General features: G+C 45.4%; 3 protein-coding genes across 4 annotated transcripts; 1 reads left to right on the forward strand and 2 right to left on the reverse strand.

Annotated features, from left to right (window-relative positions):
* Positions 1 to 1,465: 1,465 nt before the first annotated feature.
* Positions 1,466 to 8,384, reverse strand: LOC5520129 (QRFP-like peptide receptor). Of its 2 annotated transcripts, none has more exons than XM_001639999.3 (3): positions 8,107 to 8,384; positions 2,870 to 3,203; positions 1,466 to 2,352 (listed from the first exon to the last, which is right to left on the reverse strand). In XM_001639999.3, exons 2-3 carry the CDS (start codon positions 3,189 to 3,191, stop codon positions 1,679 to 1,681), a joined length of 996 nt encoding a protein of 331 aa, XP_001640049.2. In that variant the 5' UTR covers positions 3,192 to 3,203; positions 8,107 to 8,384; the 3' UTR covers positions 1,466 to 1,678. The 2 variants fall into 2 exon arrangements, with proteins under 2 accessions (XP_001640049.2, XP_048576193.1); XM_048720236.1 differs by having other exon boundaries at positions 2,870 to 3,284.
* A 135-nt stretch (positions 8,385 to 8,519) lies between these two features.
* LOC5520134 (substance-K receptor) lies at positions 8,520 to 10,723 on the reverse strand. The gene is made up of 3 exons (XM_001640000.3): positions 10,520 to 10,723; positions 9,678 to 10,021; positions 8,520 to 9,370 (listed from the first exon to the last, which is right to left on the reverse strand). The coding sequence occupies exons 2-3, from the start codon at positions 10,012 to 10,014 to the stop codon at positions 8,697 to 8,699; spliced, it is 1,011 nt and encodes a 336-aa protein (XP_001640050.2). The 5' UTR covers positions 10,015 to 10,021; positions 10,520 to 10,723; the 3' UTR covers positions 8,520 to 8,696.
* Positions 10,724 to 12,994: 2,271 nt separating this feature from the next.
* On the forward strand, positions 12,995 to 14,888 carry LOC5520124 (neuropeptide FF receptor 2). The gene has a single exon (XM_032365119.2). The coding sequence runs from the start codon at positions 13,948 to 13,950 to the stop codon at positions 14,881 to 14,883; it is 936 nt and encodes a 311-aa protein (XP_032221010.2). The 5' UTR covers positions 12,995 to 13,947; the 3' UTR covers positions 14,884 to 14,888.
* The last annotated feature ends 5,197 nt before the right edge of the window (positions 14,889 to 20,085 follow it).

A 20,085-nucleotide genomic window follows, 5' to 3' on the forward strand; every position in this document is an offset into this window, starting at 1 on the left:
AAAATGAGCTTCGAATAATGAAACATTACGTATTACTCCCCCCCCCCCCTCCAACAGCGTCAAGTAAATTTCTGACCCCCCTTCTGTTCTTCAAACATTACGAAGAGCCCCCCCCCTCCCCCCTCCTACATTCTACCTGTAGTCACTTGTTCCCTTATGCATTCTACTTCGGCATGAGGAAACATCAGCACCGCTTAGCTTAGTTCGAATAAACCGCCAAATGTCCGGGAAACAGTTTCTGAAAAATTATACCTTGCCTATATACAATCATGGAAGCTTTATTAAAAAGCCCAAAGCGTTTCATTGGAGATTCTGAGATAATTTTCTTTTTCTGGAAATGGTCCAAAGCATTTTCTTTTTTCTGTCTAATAAATAAAATGGATTGAGTAATTATAAATGGTTTAACACCGGCCTATAGACCTGAGATTGTTGTACGCGTTTCATCTAAGAGATACCTCCCATTAATGCTTGACAAATCTTCCCTTTGTCGTCTTGGGGTGGCCGCTAGAATATGGGTGCTTACGGGAGTCCGCTTTCTGAGTTTGAGCTCAGGCGACATCAAGACAAACAACGAGCTAATTTTGTTGCTATGGGTTGAGAGATATACAGAGATTTATAGAACAGAGCGGTCCTAAGTGAGACTACTGCAAAGAGGTTCTTAAAGTTTGCATCGTTTTTGTGTTTAAAGGAAAAGATGTCATTTTTAACCATTTGCGCGAAATTTTTAAAATATATCAAAACGAACATCAAATAAACCCCCCTTTTATGTGAAGAAGTTAAGGCTGATCCCTCTATCTTGGCAACATTTTAACTAAGTGTCTCCCCCTCTGTTTTTACAGCCCCCCTCCTGATAATTATTGCACAGTCCATTAAAAATGATCGGGGACTGGTACGTAATCGACCGGAAGTAATTTACCAGCAGAAAGTAATATACCAGGTAGGGGTTTGATAAAAAAATGTATTTTTCTCTTTCTCTACTACGATTCTACGCTACTACGGTAGGGGGTTGATGGAAAAATGTTTTTTTCTTCTCTACTACGATAACACGCTACTACGGTAAGGGTTTGATGGGAATTGTATTTTTCTCTTTCTCTACTACGATACTATTACGGTAGGGACATTTGTCTCGATCCCCTCCGCTATTTACGGTTGCCTTTTATGGCTTTCAAGAGAACTGCTCAGGACACGCACGGGATCCCCTCCCCTCCCCCGAGAATTCCTCGGTGAAGATGAGTAGGGCAAGCAGTCATCACGGACACGCCGACCCACAGGCCCCAGGGCCGTAGCAGCCCCCCCCCCCCCCCCCCCCCCCAATATTTTCAAAAGTTATAAGGAAATGACCAGTAGGGGTGTGGCTGTCACCCCAAATAGGTTCTGTATCTCCCCTACCCCCCAATATTTCGAGGCCTGCTACGGCCCTGGGCCCAACTGTCCTCCGATGTCGGGTTAAAATTTTACAAGCTGATAGTAGATAAATGATTGACATTAGAATCTCACTTGAATGGGTTTAAATGTACACGTTGTTATAGTTTGTAGCCACTGAACTTCATTCATTCTTCTATCTGCACAACTATTGTGTATGCATCTCAGTGTCCTTTTTTAGCGGCTTTCCCCTCTCTTCTGAATCCATTCTTGTTCTCATCTTTAAATATCGAACTGTATAGACGTACGGGTGTCACTATCGATCAAACCTCTCGTAACCATAGTTAAACTCTTTGTTGTCCTTGACCAACAGTCTCTCTCTCTCCCCAGTATTCGCACTAACAAACCACCGCCTGAACTCCTCCTTGAATCTCGAACTGTGAAGACTGTAGACGAACGGGTTCATGGTAGAGTTGAGCCCAACTAGGATAATACTAATAACATACGAGACGCGAAAAGATCCGTAAAAGTCTTTATAAGGCCACAGCATGTAAAGAATAACATTCGGTAAACGGCACACGAAATACAGCACTGTCACCAACAGCATCATCTTGGTAGCCTTGCGTCGTTTTTTCACGATTTCTTCTTGTGTTGGTAAGATATTCGGCTCCCACAAAACCTTTATTACTCTGAGATAAAGAATCGTCATCATCACAATAGGGATGACACCAAAAAGGACGAAGACGCCGACCGTGTAGAGCTTGCGTATTGTTTGGTTGCTCCATTTCTCAGGACAGTTGAAGTCGTCGCCGTGATTTTCGTAGCCAATCACAATAAAGAGTGGGATGTTTGTGACAATGGCGTATATCCATGAGCCTGCGATGATCATGGTCAGCCGCCTCTTGGTCAGTTGGTGACCACATGGATGCACGAATGCGTAGTACCTTTCCATTGCTATGGCAACGAGAGTGAAAGCTGACGCCGCGCTGCCTGAAAGGACAATGTATTTGTCAACAAACAAGGTATTTTTTTAGGGCTAGCCGCATATTTTTATAGATAAAAGTCATTTTTGGAGGCTGTGGGCCTAATAAAACTATTGTACTACTAATTTTTGGGAAAATGACGACACAACAAGCTATTCTTTCCATTATTCCGTCGGTGCTATGTCGCTCAGAATGCTATGTATAATTAATATATGGCCCAAGTTTATTCGTAAATCACGCTAAGCTCCTACTAAGTACTGTCAACATCAACTTACTGTGCCATCTATGTCAATCTCAATCAATATGTTTAGTGAATAAAAAAAAATTTGGCCTTCTGCACAGCTTGCCATTAGGGAGTATAAGCAAACCCAACGACGTGCTGCTATTGAATGTCTCAATCCATTAAGCGCGACATCGTTTTCTTCAATCGTCGTCCACGTGTTGGCGTCTTCGTTGCTTAGAGGGTCCCCATTATGTTTTAGACGTCTGAATGCTCTGGAGTTATAGCATCGAGTTATACTCACCAACCCAGATGAAATTTCCGCCAGTGATCATCTTACAAAGCCAGTCCCCAGCCCTCCCCCCAGGGTGAGTGAAAGTTTGCTGGAACACGTACTGAGGAGTTATAAATATCGCTACCATGACGTCAGCCAAGGCTAGGTTGATCAGCAGGTAGCTGTTGAGCGATGACGTCATCTGTCGATGTCGATAAACGATCCAGATGACAAGAGAGTTACTGGTCACGTTAATGAGGGCGAGGATAGCGCGTGTGGCTGTAAGTATAGTCGTCTCAAAACTTGTGCCGGTCGGTAGCGAGAGTGGTGAAGTGGTTGCATCTGTGTCCATGGTTCTGCACAACTGAAAAATATCCTCATCAACAGCATGACTACGTAACATATTTTATCGTCGTTCGCATGATCATCATCATCGTCATCTCCACTATCAATATCATTATACATTATTATCAAGGTTGTTGTCATTAATTATTATTATCAGCAAAGCAGCTATCATCCTCTAAACTCATAAAATCATCGTCGTCATCATCATCATCATCATCACTTCAGTTACTATCATCAACATCATCAATATCAAACCATCACTTCACAAAGTCATCGTAAAAAATATATATATGTATAATCATCATCTTCTGTTATAACGGACAATATACAATTACAATTATACGGTCCCGGGGATGGCCGTAATAGCGAGGGTTGACTGTATTACAACACTAGACTAAGGTCCCGAGGGTGTCCGTAATAGCGAGGGTTGACTGTATTACAACACTAGACTAAGGTCCCGAGGGTGTCCGTAATAGCGAGGGTTGACTGTTTTACAACACTAGTCTAAGGTCCCGAGGGTGTCCGTAATAGCCAGGGTTGACTGTATAACGAACACTAGACTAAGGTCCCAAGGGTGTCCGTAATAGCGAGGGTTGACTGTATATTACGAACACTAGACTAAGGTCCCGAGGGTGTCCCTAATAGCGAGGGTTGACTGTATTACGAACACTAGACTAAGTTCCCGAGGGTGTCCATAATAGCGAGGGTTGACTGTATTACGGACACATGACTAAGGTCCCGAGGGTGTCCGTGATAGCGAGGATTGACTGTATTACGGACACATGACTAAGGCCCCGAGAGTGTCCATAATAGCGAGGGTTGACTGTATTACGAACACTAGATTAAGGTCCCGAGGGTGTCCGTAATAGCGAGGGTTGACTGTATTACGGACACATGACTAAGGTCACGAGGGTGTCCGTAATAGCGAGGGTTGATTGTATTACGAACACTAGGCTAAGGTTCTGAGGGTGCCCGTAATAGCGAGGGTTGACTGTATTTAGGACACATGACTAAGGTCCCGGGGATGGCCGTAAAAGCGAAGGTTGACCGTATTACGGACACTGGACTAAGGTCCCGAAGGCGTCCGTAATAGCGAGGGTTGACTGTATTACGGACACATGACTAAGGTCCCGAGCGTGTCCATAATAGCGAGGGTTGACTGTATTACGGACACATGACTAAGGTCACGAGGGTGTCCGTGATAGCGAGGGTTGACTGTTTTACAAACACTAGACTAAGGTCCCGAGGGCGTCCGTGATAGCGAGGGTTGACTGTATTACGAACACTTGCCTAGGTCCCGAGGGTGTCCGTAATAGCGAGGGTTTACTGTATAACGGACACATGACTAAGGTCCCGAGGGTGTCCGTGATAGCGAGGGTTGACTGTATTACGGACACATGACTAAGGTCACGAGGGTGTCCGTAATAGCGAGGGTTGTTTGTATTACGAACACAAGAACAAGGTCCCGAGGCTGTCCGTAGTAGCGAGGGTTGATTGTATTACGAACACTAGGCTAAGGTCCCAAGGGTGTCCGTAATAGCGAGGGTTGACTGTATATTACGAACACTAGACTAAGGTCCCGGGGATGGCCGTAAAAGCGAAGGTTGACCGTATTACGGACACTGGACTAAGGTCCCGAGGGCGTCCGTAATAGCGAGGGTTGACTGTATTACGGACACATGACTAAGGTCCCGAGCGTGTCCATAATAGCGAGGGTTGACTGTATTACGGACACATGACTAAGGTCACGAGGGTGTCCGTGATAGCGAGGGTTGACTGTTTTACAAACACTAGACTAAGGTCCCGAGGGCGTCCGTGATAGCGAGGGTTGACTGTATTACGAACACTTGCCTAGGTCCCGAGGGTGTCCGTAATAGCGAGGGTTTACTGTATAACGGACACATGACTAAGGTCCCGAGGGTGTCCGTGATAGCGAGGGTTGACTGTATTACGGACACATGACTAAGGTCACGAGGGTGTCCGTAATAGCGAGGGTTGTTTGTATTACGAACACAAGAACAAGGTCCCGAGGCTGTCCGTAGTAGCGAGGGTTGATTGTATTACGAACACTAGGCTAAGGTCCTGAGGGTGCCCGTAATAACGAGGGTTGTTTGTATTATGGACACTAGACTAAGGTACCAAGGGTGTCCGTAATAGCGAGGGTTGTTTGTATTATGGACACTAGACTAAGGTACCAAGGGTGTCCGTAATAGCGAGGGTTGTTTGTATTACGAACACTAGGCTAAGGTACCAAGGCTGTCCGTAATAGAGAGGGTTGACTGTATTTCGAACAATAGACTAAGGTCCCGAGGGTGTCCGTAGTAGCGAGGGTTGACTGTATTAAGGACACATGACTATGGTCCCGGGGATGGCCGTAAAAGCGAAGGTTGACCATACTACGGACACTGGACTAAGGTCCCGAGGGTGTCCGTAATAGCGAGGGTTGACTGCATATTACGAACACTAGACTAAGGTCCCGAGGGCGTCCGTGATAGTGAGGGTTGACTGTATTACGGACACTAGACTAAGTTCCCGAGGGTGTCCGTGATAGCGAGGGTTGACTGTTTTACAAACACTAGACTAAGGTCCCGAGGGTGCCCGTAATAGCGAGGGTTGTTTGTATTACGAACACTAGGCTAAGGTACCAAGGCTGTCCGTAATAGCGAGGGTTGACTGTATTACGAACAATAGACTAAGGTCCCGAGGGTGTCCGTAGTAGCGAGGGTTGACTGTATTAAGGACACATGACTAAGGTCCCGGGGATGGCCGTAAAAGCGAAGGTTGACCGTATTACGGACACTGGACTAAGGTCCCGAGGGTGTCCGTAATAGCGAGGGTTGACTGCATATTACGAACACTAGACTAAGGTCCCGAGGGTGTCCGTAATAGCGAGGGTTGACTGTTTTACAAACACTAGACTAAGGTCCCAAGGGTGCCCGTAATAGCGAGGGTTGACTGTATAACGAACACTAGACTAAGTTCCCGAGAGTGTCCGTGATAGCGAGGGTTGACTGTATTACGGACACATGACTAAGGTCACGAGGGTGTCCGTAATAGCGAGGGTTGACTGTTTTACAAACACAACAACAAGGTCCCGAGGCTGTCCGTAGTAGCGAGGGTTGATTGTATTACGAACACTAGGCTCAGGTCCTGAGGGTGCCCGTAATAGCGAGGGTTGTTTGTATTAGGGACACTAGACTAAGGTACCAAGGGTGTCCGTAATAGCGAGGGTTGTTTGTATTATGGACACTAGACTAAGGTACCAAGGCTGTCCGTAATAGCGAGGGTTGACTGTATTACGAACACAAGACTAAGGTCCCGAGGGTGTCCGTGATAGCGAGGATTGACTGTATTACGGACACATGACTAAGGCCCCGAGAGTGTCCATAATAGCGAGGGTTGACTGTATTACGAACACTAGGCTAAGGTTCTGAGGGTGCCCGTAATAGCGAGGGTTGACTGTATTTAGGACACATGACTAAGGTCCCGGGGATGGCCGTAAAAGCGAAGGTTGACCGTATTACGGACACTGGACTAAGGTCCCGAGGGTGTCCGTAATAGCGAGGGTTGACTGTATTACGGACACATGACTAAGGTCACGAGGGTGTCCGTAATAGCGAGGGTTGATTGTATTACGAACACTAGGCTAAGGTTCTGAGGGTGCCCGTAATAGCGAGGGTTGACTGTATTTAGGACACATGACTAAGGTCCCGGGGATGGCCGTAAAAGCGAAGGTTGACCGTATTACGGACACTGGACTAAGGTCCCAAAGGCGTCCGTAATAGCGAGGGTTGACTGTATTACGGACACATGACTAAGGTCCCGAGCGTGTCCATAATAGCGAGGGTTGACTGTATTACGGACACATGACGAAGGTCACGAGGGTGTCCGTGATAGCGAGGGTTGACTGTTTTACAAACACTAGACTAAGGTCCCGAGGGCGTCCGTGATAGCGAAGGTTGACCGTATTACAAACACTAGACTAAGGTCCCAAGGGTGCCCGTAATAGCGAGGGTTGACTGTATAACGAACACTAGACTAAGTTCCCGAGAGTGTCCGTGATAGCGAGGGTTGACTGTATTACGGACACATGACTAAGGTCACGAGGGTGTCCGTAATAGCGAGGGTTGACTGTATTACGAACACAACAACAAGGTCCCGAGGCTGTCCGTAGTAGCGAGGGTTGGTTGTATTACGAACACTAGGCTCAGGTCCTGAGGGTGCCCGTAATAGCGAGGGTTGTTTGTATTATGGACACTAGACTAAGGTACCAAGGGTGTCCGTAATAGCGAGGGTTGTTTGTATTATGGACACTAGACTAAGGTACCAAGGCTGTCCGTAATAGCGAGGGTTGACTGTATTACGAACACAAGACTAAGGTACCAAGGGTGCCCGTAATAGCGAGGGTTGTTTGTATTATGGACACTAGACTAAGGTACCAAGGGTGTCCGTAATAGCGAGGGTTGTTTGTATTACGAACACTAGGCTAAGGTACCAAGGCTGTCCGTAATAGCGAGGGTTGACTGTATTACGAACACAAGACTAAGGTACCAAGGGTGTCCGTAATAGCGAGGGTTGACTGTAACGGTGTTAGTTCTTTGTATTAATCTGTCTCATCGGAGAGTGTATTTCTGTTCATTATAACGAGGTATCGTCTCTTATAGCGAGGTGTCTAATAAATTATTTGTACACATACCATGACTTGGCAAATTCCTATTAGATGACGAGATATTCCTATAAGGGTGACAAGAAATGAAAGCCCTTTTCGTCCCCGACCGAAATTCAGTCATCGGTAGAGCAAGAAAGCGCGGTTCTTGCTGTTATACATCATAGCAAAATTGGCATTATCAAGCGTTTTACTTGAATTGTATTCAAGAGTCGTTCTGTCAAAATAGAAAATACATTTTAAAATTCAGACTAACCTGGGAAATCGAAGGTTAATAGGAATTCTACTGTTTACATCCAGAGATCGCGCTAAGAGCAGTAGAGTCTTAACCAAACCTTCCTCCTTTAGGGACTCATGCTTAATAGACAGACTATCATAGACTATTAGCATTAGAGCTTTCGATCTAGTTTTCGAAACAGCATTAGAACTCGTTTAGCATGCTTGAGTAAAATAATACAGGAAGTGACGCATTTTTGCGCGTGGACCTTTGACCCTGCATGATTTATGTCACACTACTGCAAGAAGTACTTTGTTATTTACGAGCACGGGCTTTAGGATAGTTTAGAGACGGTTATTATGATTTGATGGTGTTTAACGCCCATTGTGCGAACCGTATGTTGCTCATTTCTTTAGACTTCGCTCCCGAATACGCTTCGAACAAGCTACTCTGCTGTTATCTATTTATTTTGCATTTAAAAATACAACGATCGATTTGCTTTTTTTTGTACCAGATGATTGAAGCGCCTGATACCATTACTTCCTTGCGCATCTACATTTTGATTAATTGTGAATCAAATCGTTCGCATACATAGTAAAATGCGTCACTACTGGTAGTCTCTTCTTCAGTTACTGTCGATCAAACCTCTCGTAACCATAGTTACACTCTTTGTTGTCCTTGACCAACAGCCTCTTCCCAGTATTCGAACTCGCAAACCACCGCCTGAACTCCTCCTTGAATCTCGAACTGTGAAGACTGTAGACGAACGGGTTCATGGTAGAGTTGAGCCCAACTAGGATAATACTAATAACATACGGGATATGGAAATAATTGTATACATCCGAATGAAACTGTGACATCATATACAGCACCAAATTTGGTAACCAGCAGACGAAGTACAGCACGGTGACAACAAGCATCATACGCACGGCTTTCTGACGCTTCTCGATGATTGGACGCTGCGTTGGCAGAATATTCGGTTGCCATAGCACCCGTATGATCATTGGGTAGACAATTAACATTATCCCAATAGGAATAGCCCCGAAGATGAAAAACGCGCCCACGGTGTAGAGTTCTGCTAATGGTTTATTGGTCCATTTTTCTGGACAGCGGAAGTCGTCGCCATGTTTTTCGTAGCCAATGACGAAAAAAAGGGGAAGGTTGAAGAGAATCGCGTAGATCCACGAGCCCGCTATGGTAAGCGCCAGCCGTTTCCTGGTGAGCTGGTGGTGACAGGGGTTTACTATTGCGTGATATCTTTCCATTGCTATGGCAACGAGTGTGAAGGCTGATGCCGCTCCTCCTAGAACATGGAATTAAAAAAACCAAAAGTTCAATATAAAAATGCGTTAAGTCGTGGTCGCCATCTTGTTTTTTGGGTTTTTATCGCTTTTTTCGCTATGTTTACTCGGTGTTTTTGCTTTTTTTTTGCTATGTTTACTTGGTGTTTTCGCTATGCGCCGAGTCGTGGCAAAAACAAGATGGCGACCACGACGGCCACGACTCGGCGCATATTGAAAACACCAAGTTAACATAGAAAAAAAACACCGGGTAAACGCCTGCAAGCAGGCTATGCTTGAGTTTATAAAATGAGGGTCATCTATACTCACCAACCCAGATAAAATTTCCGCCAGTGATCATCTTACAAAGCCAGTCCCCAGCCCTCCCCCCAGGGTGAGTGAAGGTAAACCGGAAGACGTACTGCGGAGTCATGAATAACGCGACCATGACGTCAGAGACGGCCAGGTTGATAAGCAGATAGCCGTTAAGTGATGACGTCATCTGACGATGTCTGAGGATGATCCAGGCGACCAGAGAGTTTCCGGTCAGGTTAACAAGGGCGAGGATGGAGAACAGTACGTTGAGTGCACGCGTTTCCTCTTCCGTAGGGTCATCAGATGTTGGTGATGACAACGTGGGAATGGGCGTGGTCATGGTGTGGCTCATATCTGACTTTTAGAAATGATATATTTCACAGATATGAAGATGCTTATTTATTCGTTATGTCCCATGCAAGGCGAATATTCGGGGGCGTTTATTTTCGGGGGAGGGGGTGGGGGGTGACACAATAAAAAGAGGGGGCATAGCCCCCCCCCCCACCCCCACAGGTGAGGGTCGGGGGGGGGGGGCGTTACTGCACTGCTCCGTCAGTAATAACTCAAAGTCAGAGAAATGTGGCATAAGCCGTCATAAACCAGTCATATAAACCACTCAACCGGTCCAGTCGGTCAGCTAGTCAGCCAATTGCTGGTGCATTTTGCATAATAAAGAAGCATCGTAACAATCATCTAGCTGGTTATGTCCAGTGGTTTCGACTGTACTACAGTGAAAATAAAGCCAATGTATTGAAATATGTCTTCTTTGAATAAATATTAAGTTATTAAGAATATAAAACGGTTTTGATTCGAACTTCAATCAGTATTTGATTTGGTTCCAAATTGACGTTTCTTACCCTCACTTCCGCTTTGAAAATTCCAATATGCACACTGTTTTCATACGCAGTTAAGCGATGCCTGTAGCGACACAACACAATGAACTGACGAAGGACTTGTCTTTGCCATACATAAGACGCTGGATGGATAGGAAAAGAGAGATTGAGCTAAAAAGGGGGCCAAATTCACAAACACTTCGCGGCGCATGTCATTCTGAGAAGTCATGCCTACCGCTAGACTTGACATGAATTACGAAAGGTCAAATATCGAAAATGAAAACTAAAAACACTGGGAGCTTTGATTAAGGGAGAAATTTTGCTTCAAAGATTAAATAGCGTGTTCTAAATGATTTAAAATTTACGTTTTCTTACCAGCAGATGTTTTATCTCATACTTTTAAATTGTGAAACACTAAACATCAAAATTTTACCGAGGCGAGTGCCTCACTTGACTGCGGACCGCGGACTGCGAACCAACATAACATATCCGATTATAAATTAATTGTGCAATGATGGATACCTTATATTGAGTAGTTCTAATTAGTTCTGGACTGCGGACCGCGGACCGATGAAATTTAGAGGCCTTAAAATATGGACTGGTATTCTGAAGTTTAGCCACGGTAGGTGTTCACCCCTCCCTATTAGTTTTCATAACTCTTGCCATAGCTTTGTCCCCAACTTGCAGTGCTAAATGACTGTTATGTATTGATCTCCGTGCTATCAGACGATTGCAGTGCTAGGAAAACTGTAATGTTATTGATTCATAGGACCATCCCTCCCCCTGAAAGCCACATCCTACTGCATGATATTACCATCTGGCCATTTGCCAGATTGGGGGGGGGGGGGGGTGTGCGAAATCCGGAACAGTGGACCTAATTTTTCCGTGGGGGGAGGGGGAGGGAGGGAGTTCTCTGATAAAAATCTAACCATCTCCGAAAGAACAAAAATGGATTTTTTATGCCTTTGCAGTATCTCCACGGGACGTTTATTGTCGGATTTGGCTAAATATCAGAGTGGTCTAGCTTATGATTTTTAGTTTTTTTCTACAAACAGCACGTTTATTGAGAACAAAAAGTGGACTTTCGGCCGTTGTGGGGCAGTGGGGTGGGGGTGCGTTCGCAACCCCTGCATCCCCCCCCCCCCCTCGTGTACGAGCCTGACATGGTATGATTAGGATTTTTTCCGTTAAGAGTGAAAAGCTCGCATTCTAAAAAAGCAATTAGTGTCATTAATGCAGTTCGGACTAATAAAGAATATCTGTCAAGTAATTTAAACAAATATCTCTTTTGCTGAGAATTTTCAAAGAAGTTCATAATCTCAGCCGGTAATATTTATTTTGAAGTAAGTGCTTAATAATTCTATAATCTGGGATATGTCTTTTTCGAGTTCTGAACTGGCAGTGAAACTTATGAAACTTTGTCACTCTGAGGTTAGGGGAAGTCTTTATTCAACCCCTGAGGTAAATTCTTTTAATACTCATCTTTTCGCCAAAATTTATTTTCTCTGGTATAAATCGGCTAACATTAGCCAAGAATACGACTTTTTAAACTTGTATCTAATTTTCATTAAAAATCAGTTTGGCAAATGTTTGAGTCAAATGTATTTCACAGTTGACTCGAGTCCAACTCGGTGTTTGCCATACACTATAAACATATCCTTGAAGTGATCAAATGTTTTTTTTGTTGAATCTTAACGACGATATTGTTTTCTACACGCATATGCTTCATTCATGTAATATCACTAAACAACGAAATTGCAAAAAATATTTGCTTCGTTTCATTTGCTTGCATATCTGTAATCAGTGTTTTATTACGAGGAAAGATTTTTTGTAATTGCATATCGCACTTCCTTGGATAAATATATATATATATATATATATATATATATATATATATATATATATATATATATATATATATATATATATATATATATATATATATATACATTAAGATGTACACATTTAGGGAGTCTTAACCGAAACGACCGTTCCATTTTTTTTTTCTTTAATATGAGGGAGACAGCTGTATTTATCTTATTCTAATCATCAATACAATCCGAACCGGGAGAAATTACCTTACAAACCCGAACTATTTAACTTTAAATGAATTTTGCATTCATTTATTTCCTGAACCTGATCTAGATAATGATGTAATGAAATACCTGTTAATCAGGTTTTTCTAAAGAGTTCATATCGTTCCCCATCTCGAAAATACATAACCAAACACTTAACCCAATTGCCTAAGGGGCGCACGTGAGGGGTAGGGACGGTAGAATTTGTCCCACCTAATATATCCCCCCACTTAGGTTGCACTTACAATGCATTGCATGAAGAAAGAAGCAGCTGAAACTATCTAAACTTCCATCTTCTTAATTCGGTCAATCTTATTTGTTTTATTTTGGCTCTTTGTGGTAAAGTACAATATTCAGAGGGAGTGGGGAGAGGGGCACCTGCTTTAACCGTCTTAATAGCCGAACGCCTCTATTTGATGTATCTGTACAAACTTTGACAGTTGTTTCCTTGATTTCTTTAGGCGAAAGTGACCGTGTTTAAACTACATTGGATTACACAACACACAACACAACCTTTACCTTTATCGAGCCGAAAGGGTTTGCGACATTATGAGCAGTTTCTAAAGACGTCAAAGAATCTTTCTAAGGCTGGTTTTTGGAAAAGATGCCTTTTGCTTCAAGAGAATTATTAGCAAGGCGCGTAATATGTGTTGAAATTCTCATCTGCTTTCAGAAAATTGAACAAATCGTACGCTAGAACATTGTAAGGTGTTTGAAACCGACTACTGGGAGATAATACTCGGAGATTCGAACAACGATCATCGTCTAATCCATAAAAAGAACAGAAGCAGAAAAAACTACAATAACGGACACTTCTGTTTTAAGGTGTCTATGTATTGTTACCGAAAGATTTTTAGCAAGACCATTTTACTCTGCACCACTTAAAGATTTAAAGACTGCTTTGACGGGTGTTTGGAACTAAAACGGAGAAGAAATGGCCAGTATTACAGCGGAATAAGCAGGTCAAAGACACCCCTTGGCTAGCACTAGTGCCACTGGACACCTCAACCAAATTCAGCCAAAAGTTGTTTCAATACGTTCAACAATCTTCACTAAAATCACTTATCCATATAGAAGTGCAAAAAGAATTAACACAGGAAAACAAATAAAACAAGACAAAAAACAAGACACAGAGCCTGGTCCAAACGTGCAAGAAAACCTTAAAGGTTGCTGGGTACTCAGCCAAAGTTGTTTCAAACACCCGGGCATAGTCACTAAAAGCGCTTAAAAACGCCTTGTATTTACAGAAACTAAGACAGTGCGTCATCTGAGAGGCAACTGCCTTATTTTTAGACAAACGTCGTTTCAATACTTTCAATACATAGGTCAAAAATCACTAATACCCCTCTAGATAGCAGACTAAGGCAGCGTGACGCAATGACTAGTGACATCCTCGCTGATGCAGCCCTTGCCGCGCTATTTGCAGTCCTTGTAGCCGTCGACATTATCGGCAACGCATTCGTCTGTTTCGTGATTCTAAAACACCGGTTCGGGGTCACCCTAATACATACCCGAACCGCAATGGACTACCTTCTGGCGAATCTAGCTGCCTCCGATATTTTGCTTGGGGTATTTGTCATTCCCCGGTATATCATCCCCGGGTCCGTAAACCCAATGGGTTTCAAGGGAGATCTTCTGTGTAAGTTTGTCACTGGAGGCGTGTTTATTTGGGTAGGTGGTGCAGCTTCTGTGTTCTCTCTTATTCTTATCGCAGCTGAACGTTACTCCTCTGTGGTATATCCACACAAGCCAAACCTCCGCATTTCCAAAGCTCGTCTTCCGGACGTCTTATTATCATGCTGGATTTTTGCGTTTATTCTGAACTCCCCTCTATTTATCTTCATGGTCTATGACGAAAAGAGTGAGTTCTGTGTGGAAGAATGGCCGTCTTACGTGCTACCACGTGCGTATGGGATCTTGTGGCTGTTATACGGTGGCCTGGTGCCTATAGCTGCCATGGCTTGTCTTTACGCGCAAATCATACGTTCCCTGTGGTTCAAGCATCCGTCTCTTACAATCAATTCTAGATCCAACGTACAGAAAACTATGGCGCTATTCTCAAGGCGTAAGGCGACAAAACTTTGCTTGACCGTCACTATTATCTACGCCACATGTTGGCTTCCAATTCTCGTGCTCTATATTGTATCTTTTCATCGACCTGAGCTTGTTGCTTACGGCTCATTCATTTACAAGGCGTCCGTAGCACTTACACTGCTGAACAGCGGTATCAACCCATTTGTGTATGCCCTTCAAAGTCAGAAGTTCTTAAAGTGCATCAAGAAAGCGTTGCAATGCAAACTGGGAAATAAATGATACCATACGCATGTGCAATCGAAAACCCATAGATTGATCAGATTTACGTGTTCAAGTACGACAAAACGTTTGGCATGCAAACAGTGTGAATGACATGCACAAGGTATGTCAAAAACGTATTAGTGTAGTGTAAACTAGGGAATTGACCATACGCATTTTTGAGTACCCTAGGTTCCAAAAGTTCTGGCAACGCCGAAATCCGCACCGAAGATGCGACGAACAAATGTCGACGAACTGGCGAGCAGTGACATAACGGTCGGCTTAGCCTGGGGGCGACAAGTCTCTGGTACCCAGGAACCGAAGATTCGACAAACAAATGTCAACGAACTGGCGAGCGGTGACGTAAAGGTCGGCTTAGCCTGGGGGCGACAAGTCTCTGGTACCCAGGAACCGAAGATTCGACGGACAAATGTCGACGAACTGGCGAGCGGTGACGTAAAGGTCGGCTTAGCCTGGGGGCGACAAGTCTCTGGTACCCAGGAACCGAAGATTCGACGAACAAATGTCGACGAACTGGCGAGCGGTGACGTAAAGGTCGGCTTAGCCTGGGGGCAACAAGTCTCTGGTACCCAGGAACCGAAGATTCGACGAACAAATGTCGACGAACTGGCGAGCGATGACGTAAAGGTCGGCTTAGCCTGGGGGCAACAAGTCTCTGGTACCCAGTAAACCGAAGATTCGACGAACAAATGTCGACGAACTGGCGAGCGGTGACGTAAAGGTCGGCTTAGCCTGGGGGCGACAAGTCTCTGGTACCCAGGAACCGAAGATTCGACGAACAAATGTCGACGAACTGGCGAGCGGTGACGTAAAGGTCGGCTTAGCCTGGGGGCGGCAAGTCTCTGGTACCCAGGAACCGAAGATTCGACGAACAAATGTCAACGAACTGGCGAGCGGTGACGTAAAGGTCGGCTTAGCCTGGGGGCGACAAGTCTCTGGTACCCAGTAAACCGAAGATTCGACGAACAAATGTCGACGAACTGGCGAGCGGTGACGTAAAGGTCGGCTTAGCCTGGGGGCGACAAGTCTCTGGTACCCAGGAACCAAAGATTCGACGAACAAATGTCGACGAACTGGCGAGCGAGGACGTAAAGGTCGGCTTAGCCTGGGGGCGACAAGTCTCTGGTACCCAGGAACCGAAGATTCGACGAACAAATGTCGACGAACTGGCGAGCGGTGACGTAAAGGTCGGCTTAGCCTGGGGGCGACAGGTCTCTGGTACCCAGGAACCGAAGATTCGACGAACAAATGTCAACGAACTGGCGAGCGGTGACGTAAAGGTCGGCTTAGCCTGGGGGCGACAAGTCTCTGGTACCCAGGAACCGAAGATTCGACGGACAAATGTCGACGAACTGGCGAGCGGTGACGTAAAGGTCGGCTTAGCCTGGGGGCGACAAGTCTCTGGTACCCAGGAACCGAAGATTCGACGAACAAATGTCGACGAACTGGCGAGCGATGACGTAAAGGTCGGCTTAGCCTGGGGGCGACAAGTCTCTGGTACCCAGGAACCGAAGATTCGACGAACAAATGTCGACGAACTGGCGAGCGGTGACGTAAAGGTCGGCTTAGCCTGGGGGCGACAAGTCTCTGGTACCCAGGAACCGAAGATTCGACGAACAAATGTCGACGAACTGGCGAGCGGTGACGTAAAGGTCGGCTTAGCCTGGGGGCGACAAGTCTCTGGTACCCAGGGTAATGTGAGCGTTGACTGCTTTGGAAGAGCTTGAGACTATGCGCATGCTAATGCATCAAAAAGAGATAATTGTAGTGCCGAGAAAATAATGACATTTTGCATGTGTGGTTTAATTTTGAGCGATCGATGTGTAACTAGGACTGGAACAGATAAAACAGGAATGTGTCACAAATATAAAAAAAATAAACAAATTGGATCTGGATACGTTTTATCCGTCCCTATATTCTCGCAATATCATTTCAGAAGTTACCCGTGGCATCTCATCCTTTCTTTTTTGGTCCATATAAAACTCAAACTCCGCTCGCCTGCGCTCGACCTCAAGTCTTGCTATATCTCTCCGCCTCACTAGTTCATTCAGGCTAGGTGGCGTGTAGAACCGCGTCTCGGTGGATGTCGAATCTATGCGTTCCTTTGAGGGCAGAAGGCCCTGATCTTGGTCTGAACTTGTGGCGGTGTTAAATTCTATGTTCCAAATTTCGCAAGGCATCGGCGTATTTTGAGTAGTTTTATCTGGGACGCTGCTAACTTCAGTCACCTGTTCGGCTGCTTTCCGCTTGAAAGCATCGCTCAGTTTTCGTCGTATTTTTTTCTTTTCCTTCGTGCCTTTTTCATGATTGTCGCTAGCTGTGTGTCCTCCTGTTCGGCCTTGTGTGCCGTTTTCGGGGTAACTTCCCGAGGAACTAAATACGCGTTGTCGAAGCGACCTGAATGTGCCGGTTTCCTCCTGTTTGCAATTAGCTCCTTCTGTCTCTGCGTTGACCTCCTGGCCGCTGCTTGACTTTTTAGATGTGAATGGAAAAAACTTTTTCTTCTTTATTCCTTTCACTCGTTTGAAAACAAGTCTTGTTTTTTAACCAAGCAATCAAAACATGTTTGACGCAAGAGTTCCCATGGAGATCCACGTGCTATACCAACGGTTGCCATGACGCATGATTTCCGTCGCTTTTCGTCTTCTTGCTTTTGAAAATAAAATAAACAGTGGAACCTCCGTGAACCATTGCATTTGGTGCTACCAAAAAAATCTATTTCCCAGAACTAACTGGGCTGTGGATGTCCACAGGGGCAATACCTGGGCTGTGGATTACCAGAGGGGTATTACCTGGGCTGTGGATTTCCAAGAGGGGTAATACCTGGACTGTAGATTTCCAGAGAGGTAATACTTGGGATGTGGATTTCCAAGAGGGGTAATACCTGGGCTGTGGATTTCCAAGAAGGGTAATACCTGGACTGTGGATTACCAGAGAGGTAATACCTGGACTGTAGATTACCAGAGGGGTAATACCTGGGCTGTGGATTTCCAGAGAGGTAATACCTGGGCTGTGGATTTCCAGAAGGGTAATACCTGGGCTGTAGATTTCCAGAGGGGTAATACCTGGGCTGTTGATTTCCAGAGAGGTAATACCAGGGCTGTGGATTTCCAGAGGGGTAATACCTGGGCTGTGGATTTCCAGAGGGGTAATACCTGGGCTGTTGATTTCCAGAGAGGTAATACCAGGGCTGTGGATTTCCAGAGGGGTAATACCTGGGCTGTGGATTTCCAGAGGGGTAATACCTGGGCTGTGGATTTCCAGAGGGGTAATACCTGGGCTGTGGATTTCCAGAGGGGTAATACCTGGGCTGTGGATTTCCAGAGGGGTAATACCTGGGCTGTGGATTTCCAGAGGGGTAATACCTGGGCTGTAGATTTCCAGAGGGGTAATACCTGGGCTGTTGATTTCCAGAGAGGTAATACCAGGGCTGTGGATTTCCAGAGAGGTAATACCAGGGCTGTGGATTTCCAGATGGGTAATACCTGGGCTGTGGATTTCCAGAGGGGTAATACCTGGGCTGTGGATTTCCAGAGGGGTAATACCTGGGCTGTGGATTTCCAGAGGGGTAATACCTGGGCTGTTGATTTCCAGAGAGGTAATACCAGGGCTGTGGATTTCCAGAGGGGTAATACCTGGGCTGTTGATTTCCAGAGAGGTAATACCAGGGCTGTGGATTTCCAGAGGGGTAATACCTGGGCTGTGGATTTCCAGAGGGGTAATACCTGGGCTGTGGATTTCCAGAGGGGTAATACCTGGGCTGTAGATTTCCAAAGGGGTAATGCCTGGACTGTAGATTACCAGAGGGGTAATACCTGGGCTGTGGATTTCCAAGAAGGGTAATACCTGGACTGTGGATTACCAGAGAGGTAATACCTGGGCTGTAGATTTCCAGAGGGGTAATACCTGGGCTGTGGATTTCCAGAGAGGTAATACCTGAGCTGTGGATTTCCAGAAGGGTAATACCTGGGCTGTAGATTTCCAGAGGGGTAATACCTGGGCTGTTGATTTCCAGAGGGGTAATACCAGGGCTGTGGATTTCCAGAGGGGTAATACCTGGGCTGTGGATTTCCAGAGGGGTAATACCTGGGCTGTGGATTTCCAGAGGGGTAATACCTGGGCTGTAGATTTCCAAAGGGGTAATGCCTGGACTGTGGATTTCCAGAGGGGTAATACCTGGGCTGTGGATTTCCAGAGGGGTAATACCTGGGCTGTGGATTTCCAGAGGGGTAATACCTGGGCTGTGGATTTCCAGAGGGGTAATACCAGGGCTGTGGATTTCCAAAGGGGTAATACCTGGACTGTGGATTTCCAGAGGGGTAATACCTGGGCTGTGGATTTCCAGAGGGGTAATACCTGGGCTGTGGATTTCCAGAGGGGTAATACCTGGGCTGTGGATTTCCAGAGGGGTAATACCTGGGCTGTAGATTTCCAAAGGGGTAATACCTGGACTGTGGATTTCCAAAAGGGGTAATACCAGGGCTGTGGATTTCCAAAGGGGTAATACCTCGGCTGTGGATTACAAGAGGGGTAATACCTGGGCTGTGGATTTCCAGAGGGGTAATACCTGGACTGTGGATTTCCAAGAGCGGTAATACCTGGACTGTGGATTTCCAAGAGCGGTAATACCTGGACTGTGGATTTCCAGAGGGGTAATACCTGGGCTGTGGATTTCCAGAGGGGTAATACCTGGGCTGTGGATTACCAGAGGGGTAATACCTGGACTGTGGATTTCCAGAGGGGTAATACCTGGGCTGTGGATTTCCAAGAGGGGTAATATCTGGACTGTAGATTTCCATAGGGGTAATACCTGGGCTGTGGATTACCAGAGGGGTAATACCTGGACTGTGGATTTCCAGAGGGGTAATACCTGGGCTGTGGATTTCCAAGAGGGGTAATATCTGGACTGTAGATTTCCAGAGGGGTAATACCTGGGCTGTGGATTTCCAGAGAGATAATACCTGGGCTGTGGATTCCCAGAGGGGTATTACCTGGGCTGTGGATTTCCAAAGGGGCAATACTTGGGCTGTGTATTTCCAGAAATCACAGAAATATCTAGTGTACCTGTGTCCTTTCACTGCTGTCCCACTAACTTAAAAAGTGTCAAGTTTTGAATTTGATTGTTTACCAGGAATATTGAGAAACAAATTGGGGTAATGAAAACTATTTTTCCGCTTGTATCCTAGTGAGAACCGGCCTTAA

This window comes from Nematostella vectensis, chromosome 12 (genome assembly GCF_932526225.1).
Source record: "Nematostella vectensis chromosome 12, jaNemVect1.1, whole genome shotgun sequence".
Classification (NCBI taxonomy): Eukaryota; Metazoa; Cnidaria; class Anthozoa; order Actiniaria; family Edwardsiidae; genus Nematostella; species Nematostella vectensis.

Bases quoted from the DNA above. Each gene is read 5' to 3' on its own strand.
- LOC5520129 (XM_048720236.1), bottom strand. From the start codon at position 3,242: ATGTTACGTAGTCATGCTGTTGATGAGGATATTTTTCAGTTGTGCAGA. The intron at 2,353-2,869 runs GTGAGTATAACT...TTGTCCTTTCAG, and splicing joins CGGAAATTTCATCTGGGTTG to GCAGCGCGGCGTCAGCTTTC.
- LOC5520124 (XM_032365119.2), top strand. From the start codon at position 13,948: ATGACTAGTGACATCCTCGCTGATGCAGCCCTTGCCGCGCTATTTGCA.
- LOC5520134 (XM_001640000.3), bottom strand. From the start codon at position 10,014: ATGAGCCACACCATGACCACGCCCATTCCCACGTTGTCATCACCAACA. The intron at 9,371-9,677 runs GTGAGTATAGAT...TCCATGTTCTAG, and splicing joins CGGAAATTTTATCTGGGTTG to GAGGAGCGGCATCAGCCTTC.